The sequence below is a fragment of the Pelodiscus sinensis genome, chromosome 28 (assembly GCF_052426305.1).
Source record: "Pelodiscus sinensis isolate ZL-2025 chromosome 28, ASM5242630v1, whole genome shotgun sequence".
NCBI classification, from domain to species: Eukaryota; Metazoa; Chordata; order Testudines; family Trionychidae; genus Pelodiscus; species Pelodiscus sinensis.
The window spans coordinates 16216443-16240866 of NC_143079.1; the positions used below are offsets into that span (position 1 = coordinate 16216443).

The 24424-nt window shown below is 48.8% G+C and overlaps 1 protein-coding gene across 16 annotated transcripts in view; it reads left to right on the forward strand.

The window, feature by feature from the left end:
* The first annotated feature begins 2203 nt into the window (after positions 1-2203).
* Positions 2204-24424, forward strand: part of AAK1 (AP2 associated kinase 1) — a 129166-nt gene continuing 106945 nt past the window's right edge. For 2 of the 16 annotated variants that reach the window (XM_006119084.5, XM_006119089.5), the window contains exons 1-2: positions 2209-2519; positions 2804-3152. In XM_006119084.5, the coding sequence (XP_006119146.3) occupies positions 2990-3152 (163 nt within the window). In that variant the 5' untranslated portion in view covers positions 2209-2519; positions 2804-2989. Of the gene's footprint in view, positions 2576-2803; positions 3153-24424 lie in introns of all 16 variants that reach the window. The other 14 variants (XM_006119093.5, XM_075910823.2, XM_006119088.5 and 11 more) reach the window with 13 other exon arrangements.

Genomic DNA, 24424 nt, shown 5'->3' on the forward strand with positions numbered 1-24424 from the left:
GGAACAGGGATGCAGGTCTGAGAGGGAGTTTGGGTAAAGGAGGGGGTTGTGAGCTGGGGCAGGGGATTGGGGTGCAGCAGGGGGTGCATAGTCAGGGAGGGGGTATGGATGCAGGAGAGGATTCTGGCCTGTGGGAGTGGTGTAGGAAGATGTGCAGGGTCTGGGAGGGAGTTCTTGAGTAGTGACCTAGGGCAGGGAGTTCGAATATGGGATGAGGCAAAGTACCAGAGGCAGGCTCTGGCGAGGAGGCACTTACCCTTGACAGCTCCCAGCCAGCAGCCCAGCGGGAACTTCAGGCAGACTCCGTGCCTGCCACAGTCCCAGACCACTCAAAGTAGTTGGCTGCGGGTGCATCGTGACTCTCTGTACCAGCCAATAGGAGTTGCGATGATTGTGCTGCATGGGGTGTATGTGTGTGTAGGCGTGCGTGCAAAGTCACCCCACATGGCCCCCCACGGGCTGAATCCAAAGGCTTGGTGGGCTGATCTGCCCCGTCTTAGGTGCTGTAAGACACCTTCTGCCCCAAGGAGCTTTCAGTGTAAACAGAGGCAAGCACAGGGTGGGAGACAGGAAACACAGGCACTGAGCACGGACGTGACGTGCTCAGGATCACACTGCGAGTTAGCATTAGAAAGTGGGGAAAGAGCTGACATCCAGCACCCACCCTGCCCTGTGAAGCTAGACTAGCTACTGCAGTGGCAAATTTTGGGGGCTCGCTGGGGGGAGCTGTGGACCAGCCATCCAGGACTGGCCCTAGGCCAAATGGTACTCTTTGGCACCCCCTCGCCTTTGCCCTCCCAGCATTTGATGGTGGGCAGGCCTGCTGACAGGGAGGGGCAAAGGGGCCTAAGGCACCTGCCACCACCACTGTTACTGCGGCGGCAGCAGTGGCTGGACACCCAGGGCTCTTTAAATTGCCGTTCCAGATGCTGCTGAAGGGGTGGGGGTGTGGTCCCGGTGGCAATGAAGCTCAGATACCTTGGTCCTGCCCCCCCATCCCTGCTCTTACAGCCTGAGGCCCTGCCCCTTCTGGGAGCACAGGGTCACCCCCTCCCCTTTCCAGAAGCCTGGTGAGTGGCCTCTGATACACAGGGGATCTAGTGGTCCCTTCTGGCCTTCAACTCTTTGATGCCATGAAAAAGAAATAATAGAATAACAAATAATGAGTCTTGCCAACTCCGAACATTCATAAGCCAAACTACAAAAAATCTTGAGATTGGCTTAAAAACCACGGGATTAAAAATGATAAACTTTGGATTCTTTTTGTTTGCCCTCTTGTCTTCTGAACTTCTGAGGCACAATCAGGCCATGCCGCCATCCGGCATGAAGGCTAGGAACTTAGCTTTGATTTAAAAAAAAGTGATAGTCTCTCCTAATTACATGCTTCCCAGGTGTGGGGGTTTTATGAAACCCCAGCATCTTCCGTGGCTCAGGAGAAAAATCGCAAGCCCTGCATCTCGCTGAAGATTTGTGACTGTTACAGTGACATTTGTTTTTTAAAAAGTGCAGCTATAGCAAACAGCTCACATGGCTAAGGCACAGCCCTGCTCTCCCAATTCCAACAGAGCCTGTTCGTTTTGCTTAAGCAGCTGGCTGACTGTTTAAGGAGGCTGAGTAGATAAACTCCTACAAAGCAGGATGGGGGATGCCAGGAAATCAGGTCCACTGGAGAACACTACAGGGGCCTGGACTAGATAACCTCTGGAGGTCGTTCCCAGGCCTATAGTTCTGCGATTCACGGGTTCTCTCTGCTTTTCCGGCCAGGATGCTGTCCCTCTTGGTGCTGCCATGGTGGGGTCCAGAGAAACTACAACTCCCAGGCGCCCCTGCTGTAAGTCTGGCAGGGGGGAAGAGGAGGGGAAATTGCTTTTATACTCATTAATTAATCAAACCCACACCAAAGAGGGGGCACTGAACAAGGGTGACAACTAAACTCTCCACCACGCTTTACTCTCAACCCCCCACGCAAGCGCCTCTCCTGGTGCATTATGGGAATTGTAGTCCCTCTCGCTGCACAGCTGGCCGGAGCTGCCACTCGGGAGAACTACCACTCCCAGAATGCCATGCGACAGAGGTCTGTTGCAGTTTAAAAAAAACACTCTTTGATGCCCAGTTTCCTGGGCTGCTGCTTTAATGCTGGATCTGAGCCCCCCACCGCCCCCCTGCCCCTCCCAGCCCTTTGGCTTGTTTCGTCACCTGAAACCTGTTTGCAGGCGGGAGACTCATGCTGGGGATTAAGGGGTTAAAAAAAAGCTGGTGGGGGGATGGGAAATCACCCAGGCACCATCTCCCCACTCCACCCACCCTCCCTGAAGCAGGGACTTCCTGTGACAGTTCATTTCCTGGTTGGATGGAGCTGGAGCAGAGGGGGGGCTGGAGCAGGCTCAGCCTGTAATGGTCTCTGGCTATCAGCTGCTGTTAGCCTCCCTGAGTGGCAATGGTACCTTATAACAGTGTTTCATCCAGGGCTCGTAGAGCGGCTGCAGCAATGGTAACATTGTGGCCAAGTTGCTAGCTGGGTAGGTCCAGCCTTTCTGCAGTAAAGGGCTGGGGCAGCCTTCCCCTTAGCTCCTAGGTGTGTGTGAATGGGGGGCAGGGATCCAGGGAGAGGTGCATCATTCTTTTATAACCAACTGCTTGCAGTGCTTGGTGGGAGGAGTGCAAGAATTTGTCTGTTAATATTTAGGGGAATGGTGGGAACATCTTTGGGGGTTTTAATTTTGTCCAGGGTCTGGCTGATTTTTTTTAAGTATTTGTAATTGTTTGTCCTCCCCCCTCCCTTGTTTTGATACTGTCATTACAGGTCTAAATCTTACAAGCTCTGCCTGCCAGGAGGAGGGGGAAAATCATCTGCCCTACTTAAAACAAACAAGCAAAAATCACCGCTGGGAGTGGATTATTTTAATTGGCTGGAATCAAGAAGGGGAAAATATTGGACCTTGGAAAATAACATCGCCTTTGATTAGAATACAGTTATATCTCTGGGGAGATGAAGAAGTTTTTTGACTCTCGTCGAGAGCTGGGGGGTTCTGGCCCTGGTTCTGGTACCAGTAGTGGAAGCGGCAGTTCTAGCGGACCAGGGAGTGGGTACATTGGCAGGGTGTTCCATATTGGGAGATACCAGGTGACGGTGGATGAAGTGCTGGCTGAAGGTAAGAATGCAGTGTCTTTATTCTCCCTTTTCCATTAACTACAAACAGAGGCTTGGGCCTTTCTTTAATCATATTTCTGCCCCCCCCCCCCCTTTCAAAATTTAATTGCCCTGGAGGGGTTTGTGAACTGGTGGCTTCTACAGCTGACTGGTTTCTCAGATACGTAAATCAATTGCAGGTAATGCTGGTGATTTTTATATATATAAATCCAAAGGGACAATATAAAAACAGCAGGTACTGGATTTTCCCAGCTTCAAACTTGGAATGCTTTAAAAACAACCATCATGGTACATTGTGGTGGGGGAAAGATGCACTTATGAACAACAAAAGCAGTGGTCTTCTAACTTTTTGGCCTGATTCCTTCTACCCACTTTCATCGGGGGACACCTTGAAGTAAATTTTCTCTGTCATATTTTATAGATCAACCAGGGCTAACTGCTGGTTGTGGTGTGGGATTGTTTGTTTGTTTGTTTGTATATGCGGGGCTACTGCAAAGAAAACTGGAATCCAGATTACATGTTCGGGTTGTAAAGTACTTTAAAAGGGGGGAAGAAAAAACCCAACAGGAAGGGCTTGAAATCCTAAAGGTGTTTATACATTAGATGTGACATTCTTGCAATGTAAAAAACTGGTGAAGTGTGTGTAAATTAATATTTTATCTGGAGCACTGCTGCTGTAATTAGAATTTTACTTGTCATGTATGTGCTTAGGCACTAACAGAATCTTCTGAATGCTTCTTGCTGGTAACCTTACCCTCGACCTTCAGAATAATAATGTTGCCTTCCCTAGATCTACTCACAGTTCATCCTTTGCACAGCATCCTCTGAATCTTCAGTCAGACCAGTGTTTTGTCAATTGTTTAGGGTTCTGCAAATGGATTGCCTGGAATAGGCCAGGGTTAAAAGAGAGAAGGAAGCTGGTGCATGAGAACTGAGTGGGGGGAGGAGGGGAAAGGGAGCAGTGTGTTAGGAATCTCCAACCATCTTTTCAAGTCTTTGTTGATTTCAGTTCCTACCTGGGTGGTGACTCTGGTGAGTGCTGGGGATGAGATGGGGGAGGAGGCCAAAACCTGTCATCTGGAAACACCCCACAAGCTCGTAGGTGGTTATACAGAACTTGTTCTTGTTGGGTGAGGCACTGACTTTACGGGTACAGTCTGGGTCTCTTGGCCTTTAAGGACTATGGCCTGCTGGCAGCGGGAGTCCAGGAATGAGGCTCACTACCAGCTGGTCTTGCTGTCATTACACAGCTGGCCTAAAACTTGTTCTCTGGCCTGCAACACAGGCAAAATACATTTCTTTGCGGGTGAATAATCTCCGCTGGCAGGTCCTGCCCAGGATGCTGACAGCAGCATGAGAAAGCTTCCATGCTCCTGGGACCTCTCCTGATCAGCCCTCCTAGGATGCATTGTGCGCTTCAGTTCATCTGCGCCCATGCTTAGGAGGGGTGGGCTAGAGGCAGGGAGACTTGGCCCCTTGCTGTGCTATCAGTCACACAACCGCCTGCTGGAGACCTTTTGTGACTGAGTGTCTAGGTGCGGAGAGCAGGGACAAGGATTAAGGACTCCTGGAGTCTAAACCTGGCTTTCAATATGGTTGGCTGACTAGGGGTTGGACTGGGTCAAAGGACTTGACTCCTGGTCCCGACTCTGCCATCAGCCTGCTTGCACAAATGAATCCGGGCACGGCTAACCCTGTAAAACAGGTCTGATTCATGCCTTGCAGCAAGGCTACAGGGATGTGCGAGGAGCTGAGTCCCTTCTCCTGTTGGATGCTGGGGCCAGATGCTGGATCTGTCCCTCAAATGAGCCCATTGCTACGACTGGTCAAAAATTCCAAAGGAGACTCAGCACCTTGCCTCCTTGGTGCATGTCCCAAAGGCCTTGCCAAGTGACTGGTTAATAGCAGAGCATTGGGCTAGTGGCTTGGTGAAGGCCCATGGGACCCTTCTGCCCCTGGGAGGAAGGGGGAATGGAGGAAACCACCCTTCCATAAATAGAGGGTGCAGCCAAAGAAATGGGGGTCACTTGAGAAGGCAGCATAGGTCAAACTTTCTGCAGCGTCGCATTTTTCCTGCCTGTTGGCATTGCATTCAATGTGGCACCGCAGTGCCCATTCCGGGGTGTTAACGTGTGTCACTTTGGCAGCGGTAGGGTTCTGGAGAACCGCCTAGCAACTTGGACCTTGAGTTGGTGCAATCTGGATCCATCTCGGATGGAAATGTTTGCACCCATAGGCCAAAGTGTGTCATCTGACTTGACAGTTCTGAGAGACTGAGCCAAGAAGCCTCGTCCTCTTCCGCTAGAGTGAAACCACCTAGGAAGTGACACTTCCCAAGAGGAGGTGACCTTTGTTGGCTGGGAAAGACGACGGCCCTCCTCTGCCCCTTGTTTAATTAAGCATGGCAAGCTGGTAGAATGGCACTGGCATAGGAAGTCAGAAGCAAGACAGGTTATTGCGAAAGTGATTTAAGAATTGGAGTCTGAAATAATGAATGATGGGGATCGCATGTGCGCCTTGTTAAACTAGTTCCTCAGTTTTGTCAGCACTGTTGGAATTCAAGTAGCAAGGGACTTCTCTCTGCTTAATGGGACTTAGTCACCCCCTCTGGATTGTCCTGGGAAAACTCAGCTGAGGAAAACTTATCCTGGCTCATAAAGGGATTCTGGAAGAGACAGTACATTTTTTGGAATGCATCCAATGACAGATTTCTAAACACTGTCCCCCGCGAGGATTCCTGTGACACCACCATGGAAATGGGTGTGACTTTCTCCTGATACAAATTCTGTTTGGACGCTTCCTTTCCTGCCACATAGTCTGATTTTTAATTTGGGAATATGGCAGCTAGAATGAGGATACTGGTGAAGTACCAATACAGATATCTCTATAGTCTGTGGCTCAAGTGAGTTTAGTGGGTGACTCTCTGAACAGCCATCTTTCCATCTTTTCCTTAATCCAAACATTGGGCCCAACACCTCAGTCGAGGAGATTTTTTTTCCTACCAAAGTTTACAGAGGGTTAGAGAATCCAGAAGGCTGTGTGTGTGTGTGTGTGTGTGAGTGTGTGTGTGACAGACAGACAGACAGACAGACAGACACCCTTCAAGGCCAGAGTTTAAAAGCAGTGAGTGGGGTCAGAATGTCTCCCCTAAAGTCGATGAGGTAGGTATGTTTTTTTGGCAATCGGTGTCCATGAAACCAGGATTTCTCCTTAGATGGATCACAAATGGCATGGAATGAGATGGTCACACTACTGTGCTGTTCTTGATACCAGGATACTGGAGTTAGGTGCCATTCGTCGTCCCCTTTTCTAAGAATACTGGAGCTAGAGGGGAGGGGCCAGTACTATGACAGCAGAGGTTTGGGAAGACAAACCTGTCCCATGAACTCCTTCGCAAGGCTCTCTGCTCCTCCTTTTAAAACCTGAGTCTGCTACTTGTGCCTCAGGCTGCCTGAGTGACCTGCTTGTACCTAATGGCTTAAGCTCTGCGGAGTTGCCTCATGTAACCCCAGAATCTTCAGGCGTGTAACCGAGGGCTGACTTTAGCCAAAGATGTGCATGCACATTGGCAGGTTCGTCTCATCCTAGCTAACCTCCCACTTGCCTTTGTCTGCTTTTAGTTTAACTTTGAAATCAGAGGCAACATTTCTTCCCTTTCTGTGTACAACGGCTTTTTAAAATGTCTGTTCATTTATTTTTTGCTTTCTAAACCTGATTTTGTAGAAACATGCTACCGGGGAGAATTTGGCTTAACAGCCTTTGAGCTGTTGGCTCAAATTTTCCAGCCAGTTCTGGTGAACACGCATGATACTAACTAGAAAGGCTCTATTCCTTGGTGAGGAAAATCTAACATTCAGCAGTTATGGAATATAATACCTATGGAAATGTGCTGGCACAACAATTCAGTGCCGGTCTTAGAGAAACAAACCCTGCAAAAGGATATTTTGTTGCTCTTCTCTATAGAGCTTTTAAACAGGACAAGCTTTGTATTGTCTTGGGTACCATTGTCCTAGTAGCATAGATTCCACTTACGCAGTTCAGGCAACCTGTCTTGGGCGACATTTTGAAGACTTGAGCAGGAGTCAAAGGAACGTCCAACTCTTTGCTCACATCCAGGGAATAACTTTGTACCAATTGTCCAGTGTTCAGAACTAGTTGCACATGGATGTTTTTGGACTGGAAACTAATCTGTCTACTACACACGGGGAACACGCCTGTCTTTGACACTGTGCTGTATGGGAGGCAGTGTGTTTTAGTGATCAGCCGTTTGAACTTTGATAGCGTAAGCTAAACACACGGGACACACTGCACATTCTCAAGAGACGGGTGGCTGGCGTGTGCTGCTTTGGTTTTTCCTTTTCCCCACTCCCCACCAGGCATGTAGGAAGTACAGAATTCTCTAGTGAACATGGGACTTCAGGAGTTTGGTGAATCTCCAGTGGCTTGTTGGATGAATTTAACATGCCTGACGTGTTCCTTTGCTTTTAGCACAACTTGCTGTAGCCACTGCCACGTGCCGGTTGTCCCTAGGTATAGTCGGGGTGTTGGGGAAGATGCTAATGGACTTAACTGCAGAAGGCGTTCTCTGTGTACACTTCAGTGCTGGTGGAAAGGTGCTCGACAGCCCTAGAGACTGACATTCCTCCTTCCCTTGTGCTTGTGCAGTACCTAGCCACGTGGGGCCCAGCTTGTAGCTGGGGCTATTGGGGGACGGGGCTATATAATATACATGGTTTAAATATTCAATGAGTAAATAGATCAGGCACAGCACAGGTAGTGGCAGGGGAAGCTTCCCTCCTATTTCTCTCCCTCCCTCCCTCCCCCCCAGCCACAAGGGAGTACCCCCCTCTTCTGGGACCACCCCTTCCATGGGCAAGATGTTCACGTATCCCAGTCCGTTCGGTTCTTGGCCTCTGCAGCTTACAAGGGTGCCAGTTACTCCATTCTCTGGGGTGTGAGCACCTGGCCCGGACTGAAACCATTAAACTCACATGCCATACCCCAGCCAAGCCAATGGAACCAGGCTCGGGAGCAGCAGAGAGGGGCTGGAAGTGGTGACACATAAATGAGAAGCTCTGTATCCCATTGTCGAGCTCTGTGCCGGCTGCCGTCATTATATTGTCTCTCCCCACCCACTTGGGTTGTACTTGGAATATCTTACAGCAAATGCTGGTTGGAGCTGACATCTGGCTTCCCCATTCTGGCCTGCCATTGTATTCCTCGCTGGCTAACGTGGGGTTCCACGCTGCCCCGTGCACTACAGTAGCAACAGGACTGGAATCTGGGTCTACGTAAGTGAGATTTTTCCAGTTCCCTATAACATTGGCTCAACTGTACAAAATGGGGGGGGGGGAGACTGTACAAAATGGGGGATCCAAAGCCCCCAGAAATCAGTGGGCAAGCTCTCATTGGCTTTAGAGCAAGTCCTGCATGGGCTCCGCGCACGGAGCAAATTGACGTTGTCTTCGCTTAACATAACTTGAAAGTGGAACCTCCCCCCACCCCCACCCCGTAAGGCCTGTTCCAGCAGAGATTGGAGGGGCTGAACCATGGCTGAGCAGGCAGACTGCAAACTGGAAATCCAGAGTTCTCTTCCCAGCTGCAATGCTTTGGGGGTGTAGACTAAGCAATCGGCCTCACTATGCAGATGTGTAAATCTGGTCTGACAACGCCTGCCTGCCCGCCCATCTGGCTGTTGTGAAGCATAATTAATATTTGTAATGAGTATGGATATCGTTGATGAAATGGGGTTATATAAGCACAAATACAGATGCAAACTGAGCCTTTACTAATATCAGAAGGTGACAGAATAAATAACTTGACCAGCGTAGCATGAGTTGATTGCTCTCTGGGGACAAATCTTCCAGATATGTGCAAAAAACCAATTTACTTTTGAGTCTGGGGCTGGCTACTGCCCTTGTTGGAGGTGGAGGGAAGATTAATACGAAACAAGAACAGCTAACAAGGTAGCAAGTCCTTTCTCCTCATGCTGGCGATGAGACCCAGGGAAGCGCTGGCGAGATGAAAGGGGAAAACGGTTCCATGGGTGACTCTAGCACATCTCTGAGGGTCTCGGACTTCCTCCTTGCAGACTTCCCCCTCCCTCGCCTAGAGATCCCTGCAGTGCCTGCCACAGGTCCGTGGTGGGCCACTTGCGGCTTGAGGGCTACGTGTGGCCGGTTGGGATTCTGTGTATGGCCCATGAGACCTTTTGTTTAGTTTCCAGATCCTGCCGGTGTCCGTCCACACAGGGCTTTTCTTTTCTACCGATATTACTAAAGTGACACTCATGTGAAGTGAGGAGCGGGCTGATTGCACGCAGCGCTGACTGTGAGCCGGGGGCTCCCTCTGCAGCCAATCACAGCGCTGCTCCGGTTCAGTCGGCTCACCCCGCAGATTTGCCAGCAGAGTGAGCAAAACTACCCTGCTCCAAGAGACTGGCTCAGCTTTGACAATCTTGTGGCCCACTGAGATGGAGGACTGCCTGTGGCCCATTCACTAGCCTACGTTGTCCCCCCCTCCCCCCACTGCTCTAGATGAAGTATTAAGACAGCTAACAATCTGTTTCAGTTCGGCAGCTGGAAACTGGCCTACTTGGCTCTCCATAGATGTAGGGACTTTTATAGTGAGAAGATCAAAGGTGTAGGTGAGCGCTGCAAGAATAAGAACATAATATCGGCCACACTGGGTCAGACCAAAGGTCCACCCAGCCCAGTGTCCTGTCTGCCGACAGTGGCCAATGCCAGGTGCCCCAGAGGGAGTGAATTCAACAGGTAATGATCAAGCGATCTCTCTCCTGCCATCCATCTCCACCCTCTGACAAACAGAGGCTGGGGACACCATTCCTTACCCATCCTGGCTAATAGCCATTTATGGACTTAACCTCCATGAATGTATCTAGTTCTCTTTTAAACCCTGAATGTTGTTTAAACTCCTCCTCTCTACGTGACTAGGAGGTGGGGGAGTATTCCCACCAGATGCACAGTTGTAGGGCCAGGGAGGGCGTATAGGTGGGTGCTCTCTTGCTTAAGGCTGCACAGGGAATGGGTGATCAAGTCAGGCATCAAAACTGGGTCTCAAGTCCTAATCCAGGCCCTGTCCACAAGATCCTCCTTCCTTCTCTTGGTGGTTCCCATGAAGTGGAAGCCACCGACATACCTTGCAGGCCTCAGACCGAAACGCTTCTTAGTGTAATAACAGTATTGGAGCAAAGTGCCTCTGGAATCATGTGCTCTTTAGCAGCTGGCTTCTTTCAGACCATTGAAGGACTAATTTAGTACCCTGATGAGAATGAGCGTATAGGTGAAGAGCAGCAGCTGAGAGCTCTTCAGCCTTTGTACTCCATTTGCATGGGCTTTGGTGCTTGAATGTGCTGGTTAAGCTGAGGAAAGGTGGCTGGGGAGATGGCATCTCCTGTCTTCCACAGGAGTATGCTAAAAGCAATAGGCTGTGATTCCTGTTGGATAGAGAACAGGCTGGTCACGCTACCTGACCCGATGCACTAACTCCAAAATAATGAGGATTGTTCAGTGGAACGGGATGGCCAGAAAGGACCCCATTATCCTCTTGTCTGACATCCCACGAAACTTCTGTAGCCAAGGGACGGGCAGCACCGGTGTATTAAGTTTCTACCAGCCGAAACACAAACCACAGGCGTGAGAAGAGTGACCCAGGGGCACTAGCCCAAGAGACTGCCATGCTGGAGTGTTTGAAATCTAGGGTGCCCAGGGCTCTGAGCAGCCTCACCGCCACCACTACTTGCCTTTAGCATAAAGCAGTCTCATTTGGGTTTGCTGCGTTTCAGCTCCCTAAAAGCACCAGCATCTGGCTACAGAAACGCAGCTTTCCGGGCCTCGCATACTCCTTGCAGGCTAGTAATAGGCACATGTCACTGGACACCCGTGGAAAACAGCAGCTTAGCTGCCCTTGGGGGCTGTGTATACACATCTCAACTGCTACAGTTCAGGAGCAGGTCCTGGGGGAACCGGCTTTTAAGCCAACTTCGTTCCCTCCCCCCCGCCCCACTCCAGCACTGGCTCCTGCTTCTCCCCCTTTCCCTCCCCTTCTTGCCTTTGAGGCAGGGGCAGTGTGGGCAGGAGAAAAGCCAATAGTCAGTTCTCTACTTGGCTCCTCATTTACATTGCCTATTCGGAAGTGGCATGAGAAGGCTGGTTTTTGGGGAAGGGAGGGGAGAAGAGGACTTAACTGTGCACATTTTTACCGACAGCAATGAAGAACTATCAAAGCAGATTGCTTCAGACGTATCGGGTCCACAGATGGCGCTGTGCATTGCGATGAATTTCTGTGACGCTCACATAGCACTACACAAAGTTGTTGACATCTGTACAGTAATCCGTTTTTGTTGGAGTGCAGTGTGCACATTTAATTGGGAGCATTGGCCAAAACCACACTTTTGCTTCTGCTCCAGTGGCTCATTGGCTCTTTTAAATATAGTGAGTGTTTCAAGGTGAAGTTCTCCCCTTTAAACTGTGTGGCAGGGAGAGGTGGCATCATCGACTATGACCCAAAAGAAGAGGGTGCGAACAAATAAGGTTTTTTTGAGAACCACTCATTGAAGCAGGCAGGTGGTGGGAGAAAGAAGGACGACGCAGTGGTGAGAAGGTTAACGTGGGGTGGAGTTCCCTGCTCTGCCACAGACTCCATGGTAATTCCCTTAGTCTCTTTGCACCTCAGTTCCCCAGCTGTAAAATGACTGTATTTGCCTAATTCGTGTGTGTATGTGGGGAGGGGGTTGTGAGGATACACACATTGAAGGTTGTGAGGTTCTATGGTAATAGGGCCATGTAAATGTATCTGCAAATGCTATTGGGTGATGTTTCATACAATCGTACTAGTCCCCTGAACTCACGGCAGGACTAAATATGATCTAGAGACCGTCCCTGACAGGTGTGTATCTAACCTTGCACACCTCCAGTCATGGACATTCCACAACCGCCCTGGGAAGTGGATTCCTTGACAGTTAGGAGGTTTTTCCTAACAGCGAACCTAAACCATCCTTGCCATAATTTAAACCTGTCCTGTCCTTGCAGATGGTGAGGAGACAATTTTTCTGTCTCTTGCTTGTAACAACCTTTTAGGTTCTTGAAAATTGTTACCATGTCCCCGTCTCTGCCTTCTCTTTTCCAGACTAACCAAACCCAATTTTTTTACATCTTCCCTTGTAGCTCATGTTTTCTAGACCTTTATTCATTTTTGTTGCTCTTCTCTGGACCCTCTCTGGTTTGTCCACATCTTTCCTGAAATGTGGTGCCCAGAACTGGATGCACTACTCCAGTTGAGGCCTAATCAGTGCAGAGTAGAGGGGGGAAATCACTTCTTATCTCTTGCTTAAAACACCTCAGAATATGATTTCTTGTGCAACAGTTTTAAGCTGTTGACTCATATTTAGCTTGTGATGCACTGTGACCTCCAGAGCTCTTTCTGCGGTCCTCCTTCCTGGGCAGTTGTTTCCTAAATTGTGTGTCGGCAACTGCCTGTTCCTTCCTAAGTCAAGTACTTCATATTTTTACTTATTGAATTTCATCCTCTTTTCCTCAGACTGTTTGTCCAGATCACTTTGCATTGTAACCCCATTCTCCAGTGCACTTGCAGCCCCTCCCAGCTGCACCCCTCTCAGGAGGTTGGTTTTATTCTGGGTAAAGACGGTTTGTTTCCCGTGGCTCTGCTGCTCCACCTCGTTTTTCTCATGAAGCAGCTAAAGAAAAGACGCAGGAAAATGGGAGAGGAGACCACGCTACTTTCCCCATAGCCCTACTTCATGGAGGGGGTTCTCCAGGGCACTGCACCAATCTACTGATTGGTGTAGAGCGAATGTTGCCCATGGTGCTGCAAATGGTCAGCACCGACTGCACCAGAGGTGAGCCAAGGCCACCTAGGAGTCACAAACTACGCTTGTAAAAGGCTTGGCCAGCGATATGGGGTTGACCAGGCATTGCTGGGTCAAGGCTTTCCAACCGATGTTGTCTCTACATTAGGTACTTGTACCTCATCTGCCCGGCTGTAAAATGGGCATAAGCACTACTTGCCTTCCCCAAGGCTGGTTTGTGATGCACTCGGTGATCTCTGGAAGGCAGCATTTCCAAGGGCTTTGCTGGATAGGCTTTCAGAATCCCTCCTTGTCTGCAAATGGACTGTGATGCCTCACTCCCTAGGAGTACTGAGTGTTTGTGCGCCCCAGCCAGGCAGAACGGAGGGTCGGCTCAGTCTTGGGGAAGCGAAGAGCAGGCCCTGGGCACGATCCGAGCTGGCAAGGTCCAATTTGCCTCCGTAATCATCTGGTGCGTGTAAAGTTCCCCTCGGGGGCTGTGAACCGCGTCCACCAGCCAGTGTTCCGATGAGGGATGTTGCCTGTCGTGGTTGGGGAGAGCAGCTGGCTTGCTAGATGGCAACAGTCTGTCAGAGTGGTGGTGGGGATCACGTGACACTAGACCAGATGATGGGGATGCCTGGATGTAGCACAGTAGCTGCTGGGAAGGGAGAAACTCTGGCTTAAGATTGGAACCCTCCTTGTGGCTCCTAATCCTTTCCCTTTTGGTGTCAAAGTCTTTCAATACCCAGTTGTTTAATTTTCGTTAGCAGTGGCCTCTGAAAGCCCCAACCAACATCATGGCCCCGTTGTGCAAGGCGCTGTACAAACATATGGCAAAACAGTTCCCACCCCCAGGAGTTCATAGCCTAAGTTGTCCCCAGAGGAAAGCAGAGGGGGAAGGGATAATTATTCACCCTGTTCTACAGAAGGGGACCTGAGGGATGGAGCGACTTGCCCCAGTCACACAGGTAGAACAGGGAAATGATCCCTGACCTACCTAGTCATGGTCCAGTGCTTCAACAGCAATAGCATCCTCCCCTGTTCCCATGGAGACCTAGCATTTGCCTTCAATGTCAAAGAGCATGTCATTACTCTTTTTCTTTATTAGGTTCTGGTTCAGAAACATGCTTCCGTAAACACAAAGCACTATCCTCCTGTCTCTGCGCCCTGGGGAGCCATGCGGTGGTTTCCTACCCGCTGGGCACGGGCTGCTTACTGTTGTTGAAAACTAACTTTTAGCTGAACAAAAACCGTACTCTGAGATGTCAAGTAATCAAGCCCTACAGGCTGGTACTGTTGGCTGTTGCAAGGCTGTTAAGCGGCAGTGGTGGATTGTGCCAAATAGGGATGTAAGCGACTAGTCGACAAGCATATGCTTATTGGGTAGTTGAGCAGTGACTACCTGTCTCTATCAGAGAGAGGCAGCAAGGAGCCGGTGCTAGGGGTAGCTGGCTTCAAAGCTGGTTTCTCCCAAGCACCATCTCAGGGGTGCAAAAGAGGCAAAGGCATAGCAGGGGACCGGGGTGAGCTGAGAATCAGCTGATTCTCAGCTTGAGCTCAGACCAAGATGCTGCCTCTCAGTTTTTTAAATGTATTAAGAGCTGTCAGGTGATGCAGATGATGCTAAACAGCTCAAGATAGTTAAGACCAAAGCAGTCTATGAAGAACTTAAAAAAGATCTCGCCAAACTAAGTGATCGGGCAACAAAATGTTCAATGAAATTTAATGTTGATAAATGTAAAGTAATGCACATTGGAAAAAATAATCCCAACTATACATACAATATGATGGGGGCTAATTTAACTACAACTACCCAAGAGAGATCTTGGAGTCAGTGTGCCTAGTTCTCTGAAGACATCCACTCAGTGTGCAGCAGCAGTCAAAAAAGCAAATAGGATGTTAGGAATTGTTTACAAAAGGGATAGAGAATAAGACAGAGAATATCGTATTGCCTCTATATAAAACTGTGGTACCTCCACATCTTGACTACTGTATACAGATGTGGTTGCCTCATCTCTGAACCTTTTCCAGTGCCAATATATCTTTTTGGAGAAGGGCAACAAAAATGATTAGCACTTTAAAGACCAACGAGATGGTTTATTAGGTGATGAGCTTTCTGGCCCACGAAAGCTCATCACCTAATAAACCATCTTGTTAGTCTTTAAAGTGCTACATAGCCCTGGTTTTTGTTTCAGCGACACCAGACTAACATGGCTACATTTCTACCAAAAATGATTAGGGGTTTGGAACAAGTCCCACATGGAGAGATTAAAAAGACTTGGACTTTTCAGCTTTGAAAAGAGGAGACTAAGGGGGGATATGACAGAGGTCTATAAAATCATGACTGGTGTGGAGAAAGTGAATAAGGAAAAGTTATTTACTTGTTCCCATAACCTAAGAACCAGGAGTCACTGAATGAAATTAATAGGTAGGAGGTTTAAAACAAAGAAAAGGAAGTTTCTCTCCACACAGCATACCACCTGTGGAACTCCTTGCCTGAGGATGTTGTGAAGACCAGGACTTTAATAGGATTTAAAAAAAAAGCTAGCTAAGTAGATGGAGGTTAGGTCCATCAATGGCTATTAGCCAGGATTGGTAGAGATGGAGTTCTTAGCCTCTGTTTGTCTGGAGATGGATGACAGGAGAGGGATCACGTGAGGATTAATTGTTATGTTCCCTCCCTCTGGGGCATCTGGCATTGGCCACTGTCGGTAGACAGGATACTGGGCTGGATGGACCTTTGGTCTGACCCAGTCTGGGCGTTCTTATGTACTTATGTAGGTGCAGTGGGGGGTGCTAGGAGTGAGCTGGGAATCAGCTGTCCTGGCTCGCTCCTGGTTTACCTCTTGCTCTCCCCCCTCCCTCCAGCATCATGTCTACTTTTTAAATGTATGAAGAGCCAAAGCTCTGCAGCCGCCTCTCCCCCAATCAACTAATCGAGTAATCGATGGAAAGTCTGTCGACTGCTCGATTAGCTGATTACCCACAATTTAACATCCCTAGTGCTGTAGCATCTACATATATGGTGACATAAATACCTAACAGAACCATCTACTAACTGGGTGGTGTACATGACACTTGAATGTGTGTTCCGTTTGCATTCCGCAGGACTCTAGAACACTAAGCATGGTAGTTTCCTCAGTCCAAGGGGGAAACTGAGGCACAGAGCAGGTAGCCAAAGGTTTGTAAAACCAGGAATAAGCTGCAGGAGTCCTGGTTCCCTCTTTGCTCCTTGAACCCCTAATTTGTTGTGCCTGCCCATTGTTGTCCTAGCACATTCTATCCTGGTTGGGTGTCACTGAGAACACCCATAATAAATGCCCATGCCCTTTCTAGAGAGTGTTTAAGGGTGGGGATGCTATCCTAGGAAGTCTTGGAGTAGGGATGGGGGGGTATTGGTATCTGGTAGACTGTCTCCCCATCTCTTTGGGTGCTGACTGGAGTTACGTTGACTATTTCAGAGCAAACCATGCCTACTCTGTAAACCTTGCTGCACACACACCTTTCAGTGCAGGACAGCTCGCTCCTCGAGTCAGGCCCCAAACCTCAACCTCTTTGTGCAACAGTAGAATAGTTGGGGCAAGACTGGGGTGTTTACACTGGTAAGAGTGTTTACAATCCCCCCCACCCCACCCACCGCAGCATCCAGAGAAGCTGCAAGTCTGCCCCAGTCCCTCGCTCCCCCCCTCCGAATCCCTGATAACATTATCAGTAGAATGTACCATCTTTCTAAAGGCAGGAGGGGAATGTACCAACTCAGCATTGCCAACTCCAAGCATCCCACCATCTTGAAATTGGCATAAAATCATAGTCTTTTTTTTAAATTTTGAGGCATTTCCTTAATTTTTGCGTCCAGTGTGTGGGCTTTATTTTCAAAAAGCCATTAGAGCATCATTGGTCACACTTTAAAAAAACAAACTTTGCAACCACTAGACTAGATGCTTACATACGAACATAAGAACGGCCGTACTGGGTCAGACCAAAGGTCCATCTAGCCCAGTATCCTGTCTGCCAACAGTGGCCAGCACCAGGTGCCCCAGAGAGGGTGGACAGAAGACCATGATCAAGCGATTTGTCTCCTGCCATCCCTCTCTTGACAAACAGAGGCCAAGGACACCATTTTATCCCCTGGTTAATAGGCTAACCTCCATGAAATTATCTAGTTTCTCTTTAAACTCTATTATGGTCCTAGCCTTCACAGCTCCTCTGGCAAGGAGTTCCAAAGGTTGACTACACGCTGTGTGAAGAAGAACTTTCTTTTATTAGTTTTAAACCTGCTACCCATTAATTTCATTTGGTGTCCTCTAGTTCTTCTATTTAGGGAACTAATAAATAACTTTTCTTTATCCGCCCTCTCCACACCACTCATGATTTTATAAACCTCTATCATATCCCCCCTCAGTCTCCTGTTTTCTAAACTGAAAAGTCCCAGTCGCTTTAACCTCTCCTCATATGGGACCCGTTCCCAACCCTTAATCATTTTAGTTGCCCTTTTCTGAACCCTTTCCAAGGCCAAAATATCTTTTTTGAGGTGAGGAGACCACATCTGTACACAGTATTCAAGATGTGTTCATACCATAGTAAGATATTCTGGGTCTTATTTTCTATCCCTTTCTTAATAATTCCTAGCATCCTATTTGCCTCTTTGACCGCCACTGCACACTGTGTGGAAGTTCTCAGAGAACTGTCCACGATAACGCCAAGATCTCTTTCCTGATTTGTCGTAGCCAAATTAGTCCCATCATACTGTACAGCTTCTCCTCTTTACCTGGGAATCGCAGCTTTCATTTAATCCTGTGACTCCAGGCGCTTTAAGCAGAACACCAAATATCATGAATATCACAGTCCGAGTTAGCAACTTGCCTTGGGCCCATGCAGTTGTTCCCGTTTCTGAATGTGCAGTAGACCTTCCGTGGGGCAAGACGCTACCTTATGAACTGGGCTTGTGTTGGACTTGTCTCTGGAGAAATCTAGAGGCTCATCCAGCCAAGACTGCTTTCTGCAGAGATGAACAAGATGAGCTAAATCTGCTCTTGACTATCTAACCGTTGGTTTGAATTGCTTGATCGTTACCGATTGTGACAGTAGAATCCTCTCCCAGTGCATTGCCGTGTCGTCAGGAACGGGAAAGGTCACTGCTGGCTTCAGGGGTCAATTTGCATCTCTTCCCTCTGCTGGAATTTGTGGTCGCTAACTGAATCTTTTTTTTTTTCCTTGCACATTGAGATGACAAGTTAAGAAACTAGTCTAGTCTGCAGCTTAGACACGCATGCAGAGGGGCCAACAGAATGGGCAGGCCCCTGGGCAGTGGTCGGGGGGGGGGGGGGAGAGTGGCTCCTTGCTCCCAGCAGCAGCAGGGCGTCAGCCGAAAGGGGCGGGACTGGGGCTGGCCTCCCCATGTCAGCCATTTAGCACCTTCCAGAGTGAACCGTCTGGGGCTCTGGCTGTTGCCGCAGTACCAACAACTGGGAGCCCTGGGCCCTTTTGAATCGCCAGGCTCTGGGGCAGCTGCCCTCTTTGTTGCTCCCCTCCCCACATCCGTTGGCCTGGACCCCCACGCTACTCTAGTTGTAAAGAATAAAAAACTCTCAGTAAGTTGGGGAAGAGTCAGTTCGGTTCTTGTAAAGGGAAATCGTGCCTCACCGGTCAATTGGCACTCTTTGAGGAAGCCAGCAAGCATGTGGACAAAGGTGATTGGTCAAAATAGTGTACGTGGACTTTCAGCAAGGTCTGTCACCAACAGCTGTTAAGGAAACTAAGTGGTGATGGATCTGGGGGAGTCTGGTTAACAGATAAGAAACAAAAGGTCAGCATAAATGGTCAGCTTTCGCTGTGGGGGGAGGTAAATAGAGCTCTGCGTAGATTTAAAAAAATGTGGATCCACATCTGATCTGTGAGGATGGTAAACAATAGATCAGTAGATGCAGAGGTCCATAGAAATTTGTGGATTTGCAGGACTGTAGAGGTAATTAGGGGGGTCCCCCAAGGATCTGCACTGGGGCCGTGCTGTTCTACACACTCATAACTTTTTCCAGATTTTGAACAGTGAGGTGATACAGTTTGCAGATCGTAGACGATTACTCAAGGTAGTCCAGTCTAAAGCCGTCTGCAGCGAGTTATCGAGATCCATCTAAACTGGGTGACTGGGCAACAAAATGACAGATAATCCACGTTGATGAATGCAAAGTAATGCAGGTTGGAAAACACCATCCCAACCGCGCCTACAGAATAAGATCTGAATTAGCTGTTATCTCTCATGAAAGAGCGTTTGGTGTCAGCCCAAATAGTTTTAGAAAACATCCACTCAGGATGTAGTGGCAGTTAAAAATTGCTAAACATGTTTAGAATTGTTAGGAACTTGATAGATAATAAGACTGAAAATATCATCATTGCACTATACAACCCCCTGGTACTCCTTCATCTTGAATACTGTCTGGAGTTCTGGTAACGCCATCTAAAAAAGATACCTTAGAATTGGAAAAGGGCAAAGAATCTGACTAGGGATATGGAGCTTTCGCATGAGGATGCTAAAAAGACCAAGACTAGTCAGCTTAGAGAGATGACTAAGAGAAGGCTTGGAGAGAGGTTTTTAAAATCAGGAATGCTTTAGTAGAGCAAGTGAATAGACCTGTTGTTGTTGTTTGTTTACCACTTCATATAACCCAAGTGCTGGTGGCAGGTTGAAAGGAAGTATTTCTCCACACACAGCCCCATCAGCCAGTGGAAACTCCTATTTTTGGCAGTTGCAACCTTCCATGGCAGCAACTAGGTTCAAAAGAGGAAGTTCCTGGAGGATCAGTCCATCAGTGGCTGTTAGTAAAGATGGTCAGGGACACAGTCCTACTAAACTTTTAACTGCCAGTGGCTGGGGCTGGATGACAGGATGGATCACTTGACAGCTCTCCTATTCTGTTCATTCCCTCTGATGCAACTGGCCTGGGCCACTGTCAGAAGACCAGATACCAGGCTAGAAAGACCAGTGGCCTGAACAGCATAACAAGTGCCTCCTGTTTAACAGCAACACTCTGATTCTACTATAGAAGGTAAGAAATCCCTGGTACTTGCAAGCTAGAAGTTTGCAATTGACTACTATGGCGTGCAAAAAAAAAAAAAAAATTTCTTGCAAGCAAGTTAAGGAAGTCTGGATTAGATAAATGTCCTGTAAGATGGATAGAAAGCTGGCTAGACTGTCGAGCCATTGATCACTACCCATTGGGCCCGATGTCAGGTTTGCGGTTGGTTTCTAGCAGAGTGCCCCAAGGATCGGTTCTAGGGCTGCTTTTGTTCAACGTCTTTATTAATGACCTGGATGCGGGGATGGATTGCACCCTCAGCAAGTTTGCAGATGACACTAAGCTGGGGGGAGAAGTAGATACACTGGAGGGCAGGGTTAGGGTCCAGAGTGACCTAAACAGATTAGAGGATTGCGCCAAAAGAAATCTGATGAGGTTCAACAAGGACAAGTGCAGAGTCCTGCACTTGGGACGGAAGAATCCCAAGCATAGTTACAGGCTGGGGACTGACTAAGTAGCAGTCCTTCAAAAAGGGACCTGGGGATTACAGTGGATGAGAAGCTGGATATGAGTCAACAGTGCGCCCTTGTAGCCAAGAAGGATAATGGCATATTAGGTTGCATTAGGAGGAGCATTGCCAGCAGATCTAGAGAAGTGATTATTCGGCTCTGGTGAGACCACATCTGGAGTATTGTCCGATTCTGGCCCCCTCCTCCCTCCCGCCCCCCCCACTATAGAAATGTTGTGGATGCGTTGGAAAGGGTCCAGCGGAAGGCAACAAAAATGATTGGGGGCCTGGAGCATATGACCTACGAGGAGAGACTGAGGGATTTGGGTTTGTTTAGTCTGCAGAAGAGAAGAGTGAGGGGGGATTTGATAGCAGCCTTCAACTTCCTGAAGGGAGGTTCCAAAGAGGATGGAGAGAGGCTGTTCTCAGTGGTGGCAGAACAAGGAGCAATGGGCTCAAGTTGCAGTGGGGGAGGTCTAGGGTGGATATTAGGAAAAACGATTTCCCTAGGAGGGTGGGGAAGCGCTGGGATGGGCTCCCTAGGGAGGGGGTGGAGTCTCCATCCCCAGAGGTTTTTAAGTCCCAGCTTGACAAAGCCCTGGCCGGGTTGGTTTAGTTGAGATTGGTCCTGCCTTGGGTGGTGGGGGCTGCCCTGAATGACTCCTGAGGTCTTTTCCAGCCCTGGGATTCTATGATTCTGTGACTAGTTGCGGTTGCTGCAGTGACTTAGTGGCGCATGCATTGTTTGGTTTTGTTCTTGGTTTTTGTATTCGCTGAGGACCCGGCCTATAGGCTTTCAGGCCCCGCAGGCACTTAAACAGCCTTTCATTGGAGGTACTCACATAATTTTTCAAACTCTTAATGGAATAAGTGTCGCAAGGCTTCCATGAGGAGCATGGACTTCATGGGCGAGCAGACAGTCATAGGAGGGAGGGGCTCTCGTAGGGTGGAAAGATTTCAGCAGCAGAATACTAAAAATAGTCCAGTAGGGGTGGGATGCACTGCTTGGGCACGTAGAGAGCTGTGTAGTTGATCTACACTGGGGCTTCGGAAATGGAGGGCATTTTACTTGGCGAATGGATATCTCACGATCTACTTGGCTATTTCTACCCATGTTGGGCAGGTCCACGGCCGTAAGTAGAGCCCTGCATGGATACAAAACTTGTAACACATCCATACCTGCCCAAATGAGCTGCGGATAGCCACAGCTACGTCTGTGAATATTTGCAGGGCTCTAGTGCTAAGTATAGACATATCCAGGGAGACTGTCTCTGTCCCGAAGAGTTTAAAAATGGGCGCAGTGAGGTGTCTTGCTGAAATAACTTGCAGGGCAGCTGAGTGGCAAAGCCTGGAGTAAATGTATTGTTTGTAAAAGCTTGTTTTGCCAGGAAAGGAGTTTAACCTTCCAAGGCTGCTTTGTGGTCTGGTTTTAAGTCCATTCTGGTTTTCGTTGTTATGTTGTCTCCAAAGCATTTAATGTATCTCCCTGTTCCCTCCCTCTTACCCCCTTCCTTCCCCCATGGCAATGAACCCGTAAAGAAGTGCTCTCCCTTCTGCTACTATTAGTCCTCTTCCCCCCGCTCCCCCCCCCCCCCCGCGTTCTCCATTGCTTTGCCTTTTCTGGCTGCAGCTCCTGGATGCAGAAGTGTCTTGCTGGCCTTGCAGTTCCAGTTGTGATCACTCTGAAATAGCCGTGGTCTGCTGGGCCACGCTTATTTCACTTGCTGCTCAGAATAATCGCAGCTGTGAGTAGCCAAAGGGATGGAGTCGGCTTCCTGGTGTTGGGGGCGTTTGTTTGTTTGGAGCTCTTACTCATGACCTTTGAATTGTGTTAGTCTTGTGCTGGTGGCATCCCCTATGCCCTATCCCGGGGGTGGCATGCTGGCACTCTGCCCAGAGGTGAATTTCGCCCACTCAGGGCTGTAATACTAACTACTCTGTTGCCTTCCCTCTTTTCTCTTTGCTGCTTTAATGATTTACAGATCTGCTTTTGGCATCCTCAAGGGAGCTGGCTAGGAGCTAAGGGAGTGCTGTTTCGGGGGTGATTTGTTTGCAGGGCTTCTTTTTTTTATATGTCTTCATGTTCCTGGGAGGCAATGTCAATGTTCCCTCCAATCGTTTCCTTCCATGTGCAGAATACATTTTATGTGCACCGGGGCAGTGCGAATGCGCACCACCAGTAGAAACCGAAACCCTAGCTGGAGGCGCTCTACTAATCAGCGGGGTGGGGTTTGACTCTCTTGAGTGGCCGCACAAACGCCCCGCTCACAGGGGACACTGGGCAACGTGCTGTTAAATGCCTCAACTCCGCATGGGTCCCATGCCAGTTGGCGGAACTCGGCTGAGGATCTGGCCCTCTAGCTTTAACTGAACTGGAGCTTTGGTTTCACCTGGGGAGATGGAGCCCTGCAGTACGTGACACCTTAGACGTGTTGATAAAAGTGTGTCGGGTAGTGGTCAAAGGCTAGAAAGTAAACCCTACTTCAGCCGGAGCTGGGTGAACAGCTGCTTCCTTGTGCTACTTCTGAGAGGGAGAGGGGCTGCAGGCTGGCTTGCAGCATTAGAAGTGGTTTTCTCTTGGCCGTGCGGGGTCTAGACCCCTCCCTTTGTCTGGTTTCTCACTTGGGGGCAGTTAGACTGTTCTCAGTGTTAAGCTTGTAATGAGGAAAGACTCTCCCAGCAAGCTCGTTCAGTATGAAGCCATCTAGCATGTTGGCTCTGCCCTGTCATCAGGGCTCCTGCCCATGGGAGACAGAGATCTTGTTCTGCTCTCTTCCAGCCCCTCTGCAGGGGTCAGCTGTGCAGTGCCAAACCAGACATGCATATTCAGAAGGGGCTTTAATTATTTATCCAGGCTGAACTGGCTTGTGTAAGAGCTAAAGCTGGGCAAGGAAACTCTAGCTTTGTAAGGCACACCCTGGCTGCATCTATGCCCGAGATGTAAAAAGTAGTTTTAAAATGCAACCGCTAAAAATCCGAGCAGCTACTCGCGCTGCAGCATAAAGCTTATATAGAAGAACTGCAGCCAAGTCTCCCCTGGAGCCAGCTTGTAACTGGGGCCGGATTAAGACATTTAGAGGCCCTAAACACTGAAAAGATTATGGTGCCCCCCATATGTAATTCAAAATAAAAACAATACTCTACCGTAAAGTAAGTAAGTAAGTGTGTGTGTGTGTGTGTGTGTGTGTGTGTGTGTGTGTGTGTGCGCGCGTGCGCGCGCCCCTGCTTTGCTGGTGCCCTAAGCATGTGCTTAGTCTGCCTATTGGGTAATCCAGCCCTGCTTGTAACCTGCAGTGGTGGGAGGGGGAACCCGGGGCCTGGCCCACCATGGATGAGGGTTGTTAAAATGCATGTGATTTGATTAATCGTGTAACAGCTGAACACTTGAGTGTTTACATGGTTACACACAGGGCGGCAGGCAGCTCCCTGGGAGCTGCCACTGAAGCAGCAGCATGGAGTGGCAGGTGACTCGCCTGGAGCCGCACCAGTCTGCCTTGCTCCCCAGCAAACTCCTCCAGGCTGTTCAGGCTCAAATCTTGCCTAGTAGGTGACATCAGGTAACTCCACCCCAGAGCTCCTGGGAGGTTACTTTGCAATGCAAAGGCTCTGCTGCTGTTCGTTCACCAAAGATCTTAAGTTGGCTGCTCCTTTTAAAGAGTCATTTAATAAGTTGTAACATATTGTAACAATTGGGATAAACCCACCTTTCCCTTCCCTCACAGCACTGAGTTGGCTTAGTTAAAAAAATAAAAAGTTTATTAACAAAAGGATATAAGCTAAGTGAGACCATGTAGAATAAATAAATATCAGGTTACAAACAAAAGTAGAAATCACAATACTAACAAAAAGCTAACTTACCAAGCTACAGGCTGTGTTTAAGGTAGCTTCCTTACAAAACTTTCCTTGTCAGCAACAGCCCGACT